Genomic DNA, 12,416 nt, shown 5'->3' on the forward strand with positions numbered 1-12,416 from the left:
AACTAAAATGGAGGAAATCAACACAAAATACAAAAGACAGATGAAACAGATGAGAAACATTCCTTGGAAGGTTTGTACTAGGAAACTCTAAACACCTTGCTTCCTCTCAAGGAAATTAAAGCAAACACTGAGTTCATGAAATAAGAAATTAAGAAACAGATGAGAAGACAACAAACAGTTCATAAGGTGAAACAGCAGCTGGCCTAACTAGGAAAAATCAATTTCCATCCTCCAGAGGTTACAGAATCTCCAGTCTTCTGGGCCACTCTAATCAGAAACATAGAGGAAATTTAACTCCAGAAAACAGAGTTTGGCCAAGGCAAGTTGAAACATTACAAATACTACAGTCCACCCCTTCTCAACTGGCCACCCACATGTTGCCCGAAACGCTATTTAATCTCCAAATAAAGACAAAAGCAAAGCTATGCTTCTGCTTAACATGACACACTATCCCTCTTACAACCAAAACCATTCTAACCTCACCCCCGGGAGAGCATCAAGGTCCCTTTTTTGTCTTTGGATAACGTTCATTCTTTTCCTAGCTGATTCACACTCCTGTTTTGACACCTTGTAACTTAAAACACTTACATATAAAGTGATTATGAGCACATCTCAGGTTAGATGATAGAGATTAAGAGAGGAGATAAAAATTTTTGGTTAATATTTATTAAAATATAGTCACATCAAAATAAAGAAGAAATACTTTAAACTATAGTCCTCATTCTACAGGTGGTCACAAGGCCACAGCTAGTATTTATAACTATCATCATCTACTGCTCATTCCATATTTCTTTTGCCCTCAGCAAACACCTCCATTGTCATAGTTCCTTGCCTGGTGGAATGACTCAAGCCCTTTGTGAAGGATCTGGGACATTAGCAGTCTAAATTGGGTTGTTGTAGTTTTCCACTGATCTTTTGTTTGTTTTATTGACGTATAGTTGATTTACAACGTTGTGTTAATTCCTGCTGTACAGAAAAGTGATTCATATATATATATATATATATATATATATATATTCTTTTAATATTCTTTTCCATTATCATTCATCATAGGACACTGAATATAGTTCTCTGTGCTATACAGTAGTAGGACCTTGTCGTTTATGCGTTTTCCATTGATCTTAATCAGAGGATAAGGGAGTATTAAGAGGCACCCCAAAGGGTCTCCTGCAGTACCCCTTCTTACCCCCACCATGCAGCAGCAACCCAGTTTCCCCTTGATAGCCAGGTCAATCACCCCAGCCAGTACTCTGCCTATTGATTCAGTAACCAAAGAGGCCAGATGGCAGCTTCAAGTTCCAATTTAATGCAGTCTTTGCTGTGTCTCCTTGTGAACGCATTTCTCCCTTTGTAATGAAGATCTCTACACCAGCAGATGCTAAAACTACAGAGATGGGAAGCAAAACTTTGACTATTGGATCATTAGGATTAATACTGAGAGGACTGTCTTTCATATCTATCCCTTGATTCCTGAACTTCTGAATCCAGGGTATGGGAGAAACATAATGCTGATTTAGAATTTACCACAAACTGGAGGACACTGCCCCAGCCCTTGCAAGACGTCACCACCTATTCGGCAATATAACTGAATCTTCAAAAAGTCATTCAATTGTCTGTCAAAGCAGTTGCTTCGAGATGATGAAGACTAGGGTTGGACCAGTGAATTCCAAGAGCATGAACCCACTGCTGTATTTCATTTGCTGTGAATACCATGATGGTGGATGAGACATCCTGTAAGGCCACAGACGGTAGTTCTGGCAGAAGCATTGTGGGCAGGGAAGGCAAATCTATGTCCAGAGCAAGTGTCAATTCCAATAAGAGCAACTTGCTGCCTCTTCCAAAATGAAAGTGGTCCAATGTAATCAACCTAACACCAGGTAGCTGGCTGATTCCTTGCGGCAATGGTGCCACATTAGGGGCTGAGCGCTGTCTCCTGCTGGCAGACTGGGCACTGAGCAGTAGCTGTAGCCAGGTCACTCTTGGTGAACACACGTTCATGTTGCTGAGGCCATGCATAGCCTCCATCATTGTCACCAGGGCCACTCTGTTCACAAGTCCACAGGAGTTGCTGGGGAAGGGGGCTTGTCCGATGTCTACCAAATGGGTCATCCCACCCACCCGATTATTAAAACCTTCCTGTGCCCTTCAATGAGCATTCACATGGAACCCAAATATCTTCACACTCTGTCAATCAGAGAGGTCTATCCTCAGACCTCTCTCCTTCAGACTTTTCCATTTTCCAGTTGTGCTCCTTCCAGTTCAACGACCCAACCAAACTATGACTCGGGCAGACCCTTTCTTCTGGCCATCTCTCTTTGCAGGCAAAATAAACAGGGGCACTGCTTCCAGTTCTGTCCAGTAGGAGGATTTCCCTTTGCCACCATCTTCCAGGGCTGTCCCAGAGAGGAACTCCAGTGCCAAAGCGGTCCACTTTCAGGTGATGCATGCATATCACACAGAACCATCTACAAACCAAGCCTGAGACTTTTCTTCCTCAGTCAACACATCATAGGGAATCCCATGAAGGCATGGGTGTGGGTTGAGAGAGAATACAATGTAGCAGGAACAGGGGCCTTAGGCAAGTCTGGGAATTTGCTATAGGATCTTAGGGCAAGAGACTAACCTCCTCAGACAGGGATGGAAGGGCTGCTCCCAGTGGCAAAAAAGCTTTGAGGTCCCAGGTTCATTGGAATCTGCCCATATGACATATCCTAATGTTCAAACTTTCACTCCTTCCCCCCAAATAACCCTAACCTCTAACAAAAAGACTCTGTGACGTTGGGAATTCTACTTGTGTTGTAATTCAACGCCCGGAGGACTCATAAGACCCAGTAACTAGTTATACTCATAGTTCAATTTTTTTCCAGCAAATGATACCCGGCAGAAGCAGCAGGAGAACGATACGCACTGGTGGAGTCCAGGGGGACCCAGCACAAGCCTCTGGCGTTCTTCCCCGTCCACACAGGAGTACAGGAGCCCTCTCTTCCCAACAGCAAACCAAACTGCGGGGAAAGCATGGAGCACCACCCAAGGAAGCCTGTCTTAGTCTCAGGTCAGAAGGGGCTGGTCACGTAGGCGTAACCTGTTAGTAACTCTTTCCTCACACACTGCAGGACGAGACTTCGGGTTTGGTTTTCAAAATCTCAGCCGCACAACTACAGGAAGTGGTATTTCTTTCAGGGCTATCATAGAAGCTATCAGGTCCCTTTGCAGATCTTGAGCCATGAATTAAAACTCAAAAGTCCCGAACTCATCATTTTTTTTTTTTTTTTTTGCGGTATGTGGGCCTCTCACTATTGTGGCCTCTCCCGTTGCGGAGCACAGGCTCCGGACGCGCAGGCCCAGCGGCCATGGCTCATGGGCCCAGCCGCTCCGCGGCGTGTGGGATCATCCCAGACTGGGGCATGAACCCATGTCCCCTGCATCGGCAGGCGGACTCTCAACCACTGCACCACCAGGGAAGCCCCCGAACTCATCATTTTAATTTTAAAGAAATGTTACAATTTTTTGGCTGAACAAGTATGCTTTTAGGAAATTATTGTAAGAAAATGATAAGGATGTGTGTAAAAATGTAACTAAGAGGGTAAATCACCAGAGCACCGTTTAAAAAAGCAACAAACTAGACACTGCTTATGGGAAACAACTGGGCATTTGGTAGGTAAATTATGGTACATCCATATAATGGAATGCTCAGCAGACAACACACTGATGTGTGAACAAAGGAGACTGTGAAATAACATAGCAATGATTGCGTTTTTTGTAAAAAAAAAAAATATATATATATATAGCAAAAAAAGATTTGCAAGGATAAACACTTAAGTGGTAACAGTGCTTATCCCTGGGAAGGGAGTATATGAGTGTTCATTTTGTTCTATGTTTGCCTGTATTTCCTGTTTTTTCTATAAATCACGTAATTTGCTTTTGTAATAAGAAAATGTCAATCTATTTCAACCCTTTATTTTGATGAAAACAAATCCATTTTTTTAAAACTTAGTTTTCAGAAGCAGAAATGATTTCCAAGTTTTCACAGAGGCAATGATTTTGTTCTCTGTCAGAGCTGATGGGACCCTTCACAATCACAGCCCAAGTGAGGTTCTCCCCCCGAGTCGGATTCGAAGGGAGAAGAGTGGTTCCTACACCTTCCGGGTGCTTTGCTTCGGCCTCCGTACCCCAAGGCCAAGCAGCTCACCTCCAGCCCAGGCCATCCTATTCTTGCTGAGTCACCAGCCTCATCATCTGCAGAGCCACGTCCCCTTGGTCGGAAGGAACCTGGAAGCAAGCAGTATCTCCGTTAGCACTCCTGGTTCCATGTCTGGGGCTGGGGTCAGGGCCGGCATCCCGAGACGCTGCTCCCAGGAAGGGGGCCAGCTCTGTGACAGCAACCTGGGAGGACAGCTGCACCTGGGTGCCATTCCTTAAAAGAGCGTCCCTTCTGTGAAATGACCCTACGCTGGACAAATCCTCTTCTGGGCCCCCACCTGCTGGGCTGCAGGGGTCTACAGAAGCCAGCATTTAGGAAGGAATCTCCTATTCCATTGGGGCTGATCTGTTGATTTCTTTCTTTCTTTCTTTCATTTTTTTTTGGCCACACCACATGCAGAATCTTAGTTCCCCAACCAGGGATGGAACCCTCACCCCCTGCAGTGGAAGCGTGGAGTCTTAACCCCTGGACCACCAGGGAAGTCCCTGTTGATTTCTTTATAAGGGCTGTGCTTATGTTACTAGGATCCAGCCTGTTCAAGGAAGAGGGAAGATTGTAAACATTTTAAAGGACTCTCTGTGTAGGAAGGGTCCCAGAGTGGAAGGGAAACTAACAGCAAATCTGTAAACCAACAAGACCCTTTGTTTGGGGCACCCCGGCTTTTACACAGTTATTCAACTTTTTGTTTTCCTGTAAGATCTTTCAAAGAAGTCTTGTCAAACACCTCCTTCCCACACACCATCAAAAGGGGGAGGGGCAGAGGCCTCAGGTTCCCCTCCACAAAGACGGCGGTGGAGTAGCTGGCTCCAAGTTCTGAACTTCTGCGGCTCCACCATTCTCTCACACTCCTGCCCCCGACTCTCCTGCCAGGCTTGGTCCCCAGGAGGCACAGGCACGGTGGGGTGGGCCGAAACGACACTTAATCAACTAAAGAGGAAGTGGTTGGGGGGTGATTTAATAACAGTCTCCAACAGCTACTTTACGGCTGCCCCCAACTGATGCCTTGTTCTATGGGTGACAAACCAAAAGGAAACGGGCCTGAACTCCTCACACCAGTGACAGCCCACAGCTGGTTCCTCCTGCCTCCCTCTCCTCTCTGACTCTGCAGAGACCCTTTCTTGGAATAGTGTTGTGCTCTAAGACCTCTTACTGCCTTTGCCCAGCAGCCGTGGCTCACGGGCCCAGCCGCTCTTTGGCATGTGGGATCCTCCCGGACCAGGGCATGAACCCGTGTCCCCTGCATCGGCAGGCAGACTCTCAACCACTGCGCCACCAGGGCAGCCCTTTCCTGTTTCTTAAAGTAGGATTGTATTGCTATAAACTTCCCTCTTAGAACTGCTTTTGCTGCATCCCATAGGTTTTGGGTCGTCGTGTCTCCATTGTCATTTGTTTCTAGGTATTTTTTGATTTCCTCTTTGATTTCTTCAGTGATCACTTCGTTATTAAGTAGTGTATTGTTTAGCCTCCATGTGTTTGTATTTTTTTACAGCTCTTTTCCTGCAATTGATATCTAGTCTCATAGCACTGTGGTCGGAAAGATACTTGATACAATTTCAATTTTCTTAAATTTACCAAGGCTAGATTTGTGACCCAAGATATGATCTATCCTGGAGAATGTTCCATGAGCACTTGAGAAAAATGTGTATTCTCTTGTTTTTGGATGGAATGTCCTATAAATATCAATTAAGTCCATCGTGTTTAATGTATCATTTAAAGCTTGTGTTTCCTTATTTATTTTCATTTTGGATGATCTGTCCATTGGTGAAAGTGGGGTGTTAAAAGTCCCCTACTATCATTGTTACTGTCGATTTTCCCTTTTATGGCTGTTAGTATTTCCCTTATGTATTGAGGTGCTCCTATGTTGGGTGCATAAATATTTACAGTTGTTATATCTTCTTCTTGGATCAATCCCTTGATCATTATGTAGTGTCCTTCTTTGTCTCTTCTAGTGGTCTTTATTTTAAAGTCTATTTTCTCTGATATGAGAATTGCTGCTCCAGTTTTCTTCTGATTTCCATTTGCATGGAATATCTTTTTCCATCCCCTCACTTTCAGTCTGTATGTGTCCCTAGGTCTGAAGTGGGTCTCTTGTAGACAGCATATATACGGGTCTTGTTTTTGTATCCATTCAGCCAATCTGTGTCTTTTGGTGGGAGCATTTAATCCATTTACATTTAAGGTAATTATCGATATATATGTTTCTATTACCATTTTCTTAATTGTTTTGGGTATTTTATTGTAGGTCTTTTCCTTCTCTTGTGTTTCTTGCCTAGAGAAGTTCCTTTAGCATTTGTTGTAAAGCTGGTTTGGTGGTGCTGAACTCTCTCAGCTTTTGCTTGTCTGTAAAGGTTTTAATTTCTCCATCAAATCTGAATGAGATCCTTGCTGGGTAGAGTAATCTTGGTTGCAGGTTTTTCTCCTTCATCACTTTAAATATGTCCTGCCAGTCCCTTCTGGCTTGCAGAGTTTCTGCTGAAAGATCAGCTGTTAACCTTATGGGGATTCCCTTGTGTGTTATTTGTTGTTTTTCCCTTGCTGCTTTTAATATGTTTTCTTTGTATTTAATTTTTGATAGTTTGATTAATATGTGTCTTGGCATGTTTCTCCTTGGATTTATCCTGTATGGGACTCTCTGTGCTTCCTGGACTTGATTAACTATTTCCTTTCCCATATTAGGGAAGTTTTCAACTGTAACCTCTTCAAATATTTTCTCAATCCTTTTCTTTTTCTCATCTTCTTCTGGGACCCCTATAATTCGAATGTTGGTGCATTTAATGTTGTCCCAGAGCTCTCTGAGATTGTCCTCAATTCTTCTCATTCTTTTTTCTTTATTCTGCTCTGTGGTAATTATTTCCACTATTTTATCTTCCAGGTCACTTATCCGTTCTTCTGCCTCAGTTATTCTCTTATTGATCCCTTCTGGAGTATTTTTAATTTCATATATTGTGTTGTTCATCATTGCTTGTTTCATCTTTAGTTCTTCTAGGTCCTTGTTAAATGTTTCTTGCATTTTCTCTATTCTATTTCCAAGATTTTGGATCATCTTTACTATCATTATTCTGAATTCTTTTTCAGGTAGACTGTTTATTTCTTCTTCATTTGTTAGGTGTGGTGGGTTTTTACCTTGCTCCTTCATCTGCTGTGTGTTTTTCTGTCTTTTCACTTTGCTTATCTTACTGTGTTTGGGGTCTCCTTTTCGCAGGCTGCAGGTTCGTAGTTCCCGTTGTTTTTGGTGTCTGTCCCCAGTGGCTAAGGTTGGTTCAGTGGGTTGTGTAGGTTTCCTTGTGGAGGGGACTAGTGCCTGTGCTCTGGTGGATGAGGCTGGATATTGTCTTTCTGATGGGCAGGTCCATGTCTGGTGGTGTGTTTTGGGATGTCTGTGGCCTTATTATGATTTTAGGCAGCCTCTCTGCTAAGGATGGGGCTGTGTTCCTGTCTTGGTAGTTGTTTGGCATAGGGTGTCCAGCACTGTAGCTTGCTGGTCGTTGAGTGAAGCTGGGTCTTGGCGTTGAGATGGAGATCTCTGGGAGATTTTCGCCGTTTGATAGTACGTGGAGCTGGGAGGTCTCTTGTGGACCAGTGTCCTGAACTTGGCTCTCCCACCTCAGTGGCATAGCCCTGACGCCTGGCTGGAGCACCAAGAGACTGTCCTCCACACGGCTCAGAATAAAAGGGAGAAAAGAAGAAAGAAAAGAAAAGGAAAGAAAAGAAAAGAAAGAAAGAAAGAAAGAAAGAAAGGTGATAAAATAAAATAAAGTAAGATAAAATAAAATAATTATTAAAGAAAAAATTTTGAAAAGTAAAACAGATCAAAACAAAAAACGGACGGACAGAACCCTAGGACAAATGGTGAAAGCAAAGCTATACAGACAAAAATGTCACACAGAAGCATACAAACACACACACTCACAAAAAGAGGAAAAGGGGAAAAAATAATCTATCTTGCTCCCAAAGTCCTCCTTCTCAATTTGGGATGATTCGTTGTCTATTCAGGTGTTCCACAGATGCAGGGTACATCAAGTTGACTGTGGAGCTTTAATCCACTGCTTCTGAGGCTGCTGGGAGAAATTTCCCTTTCTCTTCTTTGTTCACACAGCTCCCGGGGTTCAGCTTTGGATTTCGTCCCGCCTCTGCGTGTAGGTCGCCGGAGGATGTCTGTTCTTCCCTCAGACAGGACAGGGTTAAAGGAGCAGCTGATTCGGGGGCTCTGGCTCACCAGCCTGAGGTGCGCCATGCGTTCTCCTGTGGAAGTTGTCCCGGGATCATGGGACCCTGGCAGTGGCTGGCTGCACAGGCTTCTGGGAGGGGAGGTGTGGAGAGTGACCTGTGCTCACACACAGGCTTCTTGGTCGCTGCAGCAGCAGCCTTAGCGTCTCATGCCCATCTCTGGAGCTCCTTCAAGCAACGCTCTTAATCCCCTCTCCTCGCGCACCAAGAAACAAAGAGGCAAGAAAAAGTCTCTTGTCTCTTCGGCAGCTCCAGACTTTCTCCCAGACTCCCTCCCGGCTAGCCGTGGCGCACTAACCCCTTCAGGCTGTGTTTACGCCGCCAATCCCAGTCCTCTCCCTGGGATCCGACCTCCGAAGCCCGAGCCTCAGCTCCCAGCCCGTCCGCCCCGGCAGGTGAGCAGACAAGCCTCTCGGGCTGGTGAGTGCTGGTCGGCACCGATCCTCTGTGAGGGAATCTCTCCGCTTTGCCCTCCACACCCCTGTGGCTGCGCTCTCCTCTGTGGCTCCGAAGCTTTCCCCCTCCGCCACCCGCAGTCTCCGCCCGCCAAGGGGCTTCTAGTGTGTGGAAACCTTTCCTCCTTCACAGCTCCCTCCCACTGGTGCAGGTCCCACCCCTATTCTTTTGTCTCCGTTTTTTCTTTTTTCTTTTGCCCTATCCAGGTACGTGGGGAGTTTCTTGCTTTTTGGGAGGTCTGAGGTCTTCTGCCAGCATTCAGTAGGTGTTCTGTAGGGGTTGTCCCACGTGTAGATGTATTTCTGATGCATTTGTGGAGAGGAAGGTGATCTCCACGGCCTACTCTTCCGCCATCTTCCCCTGACTCTCTCTGGGAGGTTAAGAGAAGATTAAGGGAAGGGCTTTCCTGGTGGCGCAGTGGTTGAGAGTTCGCCTGCCCATGCAAGGGACATGGGTTTGATCCCTGGTTTGGGTAGATCCCACATGCCACGGAGCAACTAAGCCCATGCGCCACAACTACTGAGCCTGTGCTCTAGAGCCCACGAGCCACAACCACTGAGCCCACATTCCACAACTACTGAAGCCTGAGCGCCTAGAGCCTGTGCTCCGCAACAAGAGAAGCCACTGTAGTGAGAAGCCTGCGCACAGCGACGAAGAATAGCCCCCCTCACCGCAACTAGAGAAAGCCTGTGCGCGGCAACAAAGACCCAACACAGCCAAAAATAAATAAATAAAATAAATAAATTTATATATATAAAAAAAGGAAGACTAGGGGTCAGAGAGGTTGAGGATAAGTTATCCATGGTCAAGATACCTAATAAATACTGTGAGAACAAGTATACCATATACCCAAGCTCCCACTTTCCTCTGGATCAGGGTTTCTCAACCTTGACACGACTAACGTTTTGTGCAGCACAGTTCTCTGTGGCCGGGGGTGGGCCTGTGTGCGGCAGGATGTTTACCAGGATCCATGGCCTCTGCCCACCACAAAGCAGTAGCAACCTTCCCCAAGCTGTGACAACCCCAAATGTCTCCAGACATCCCTGAAGTCCCCTTGGGGCAAAACTGACCCCAGTTGAGAACCACTATTGGTAACCCCCAAGTCCCTCAGCATTTCCTTGGCGGGCCAAGTGAATGCTCTATGATGTGCTCACTGTGCAGGTGAAGCTTTAAGGCCAGTTCCTTATGCCCTCCGTTCTAGCCAGACAGCTGTCCCTCAGCCCTTCTCTGCGGAGATTCTGTCTTAGCACAATGGCGCCAAGCCTTACCATCTCTCCCACAGATCTCCTCCAGGAAACTGCCATCTGGGACGAAAGGAGAGCCTGCATTTAAATGGCTGGACCAAAGCATAACCATGAGGGAAACACCTGGGCCCCTTCTGCTTCCTGGGCATTCCTGCCTTTGGCTCCTTTGCAGGTAGTCTGTGTGTGTGTGCATGTGCTTGCATAGTGGATCCATTCCTCCATAATCTCCCTCAGCCCAGGGAAAGCTACTCAGTCCACCTACAGCCTAAGGGAAAACACCGTGTTCGCTGGGCAAGTGCAAGAGTGCTGTAGCCTTAGTGCCCGTCTCTGCAGGTGAAGCCTCTTCTGAATTGAAGTTCCAGAGCCACCGCGCCTCGCAGACACTTGTACTCTGCACTGTGCTCAGCCTTACAGACCAGCGAGCTCTGATTTCACTCCCTGAAAATGTCAAGGAAAGACAATTTCCCCCTCCCTCCCTCCCTCCCTCAGGACAAGTTCCTTCAGGACAAACTGTCCAGAGGAAAGTAACATTCAACTCATTTAACCTAAAGAGCAGAGGATAGCGGACCCAGCGTACGTCTCTCAGAAGGACTTACTGTTTCAATGAAGCACAAATAGAGTTTCATTAGCGACCCCAAAACACCCCCAAACCCAACGCGCTTATGAGACCAGTGCGCGTGGCGCCTCCACCCCCAACTCGAGTGGCAAATCTGGAACAAACGCTGACCCTCTCTCACCATGTGTCCAGCTCTGAGAATCCAGTAGAAAGCGAGGTTCTTGTGGGACTTGACAAAAGCAGACGTTTCTGAAGTCTCAGGGTCATTGTGCAGGGGCTTCCACTTCAGCTGACTGAATTTGGGCAGCTCTGCCCACTTCAGTTTTCGCACCCAGGCCTCCTGACCTGGCGAGGGGGGTGAGGAAGGGCCCAGCGTTAAGAGCTGAGTGGAGGAGAAACCAAAATCTGGGTCCCATGATTCGGCATGGAATCTGCAAGCTGGGATGTATATACAACTCACTTTGGGATCTTGTTAAAATGCACATTCCGATGCAGTAGGTCTGGGCAGGGCCTGGGACTCCACGTTTGTAGCACTGGGTGTCCCAGCCACAGCCAGGCTGCCTGGGAGAAACCTAACAGCTGTGACTACTTTTTGCCCCTGGCCCTCCCACTGCCCTACGCTCTATAGGAAGGAAATCGGGGACCTCTGGAGGTGGACAGCGCTGTCAGGAGGACGGAGAAGCCTCAGGGTAAGGAGGTGGTGGATCACATCGGGAAGGTCATGGAAGAAACACAGAACCTTTTCAAATCGTCCTCAGAGGCTCCCAAGTCGCAAAAATATTCAATCCTGCTGACTTTGAGGAACGCTCACACCCGCCAGACCATGTGCCTCGATTTATCTGCCAGTTCTGAGAACCTGCCTGAGCTTCTCCCTGGCCCTCCCTGAAACCAAAGGTGGGCACAGGTGGCAGCCAGTGCGGGAGGGACCCCACCAAGACCATTTCCCCTGGGTCCTCATCTTTACAGGGTCAGCAGGGCTGTCCTGGTTCATGCTGCAGTGCTTACCATCCCCTGTGACACTGCACAAAAACGAGGTTTTCCCTCAGTTAAATGGTGCCTCTGTCCAGTGGCTAGGGAAATGTCTTCTTTTTAAATTTCGAGGTGGGCGTGGGTATTATCCTTTTCTATAATCATACCTAAGGCCTCAAAAGCTGGACAGGCCAGGCTTCTCTGAGAGGTCACAACCTTGGGCAGCCCTACCCTCTTCAAAGAGTCAAGGTCAGGGGTGGATGCATGTAACAGGAAATGGCCTTCCTCCTGCCATTTCAATGTCAACAGTCCCCCAAGAGGCCAGTTCCCTTCCAGCTCAACCCATGACACTGCCTCCGAGTGGTTCCTACCTATGGTGTCCACGATGAGGTCAAGCTGTCCATTATACACAGTCACGTTGACCCCGGCTTCCAGCAGCTTGTCCACAATGCTGATGACTGGCTTCATGAAGTCCCCCTCCATGTTCAGGAAGACGCTGGCAGCCTGGCCTGTACAAGGGGAAGGAGAAAGAGGTAGCAGCTTGGAACCTGCCAGAACAAGAGGCACCTTTCACCCCAGAGCATCCAGCACCCAAAAGTGACCACCGTGCAGCCCCTAACAAAGACCGAATACACAGCTGCTTCGCCAACAGGGACCAGCTGGCCCAGAAATCTATGCCCTGAGCTGGCCGTGTAGAAGAGGAGCCCAAACAGCACACGTGTCTGTTCATCCAGGTGCTTGTGATGACAGCAGATGCCACTTG

At 47.0% G+C, this 12,416-nt stretch overlaps 1 protein-coding gene across 1 annotated transcript in view; it reads right to left on the bottom strand.

Annotated features, from left to right (window-relative positions):
• Nucleotides 1-3,941: 3,941 nt before the first annotated feature.
• SCPEP1 (serine carboxypeptidase 1) overlaps nucleotides 3,942-12,416 on the bottom strand; it is a 35,697-nt gene continuing 27,222 nt past the window's right edge. Inside the window, exons 11-13 of the mRNA XM_060081516.1 lie at nucleotides 12,025-12,162; nucleotides 10,866-11,029; nucleotides 3,942-4,269 (exon numbers count right to left, since the gene is read on the bottom strand). Of these exons, the coding sequence (XP_059937499.1) occupies nucleotides 4,207-4,269; nucleotides 10,866-11,029; nucleotides 12,025-12,162 (365 nt within the window). The 3' untranslated portion in view covers nucleotides 3,942-4,206. The remainder of the gene's footprint in view (nucleotides 4,270-10,865; nucleotides 11,030-12,024; nucleotides 12,163-12,416) is intronic.

This window comes from Mesoplodon densirostris, chromosome 18 (genome assembly GCF_025265405.1).
Source record: "Mesoplodon densirostris isolate mMesDen1 chromosome 18, mMesDen1 primary haplotype, whole genome shotgun sequence".
NCBI lineage: Eukaryota > Metazoa > Chordata > Mammalia > Artiodactyla > Ziphiidae > Mesoplodon > Mesoplodon densirostris.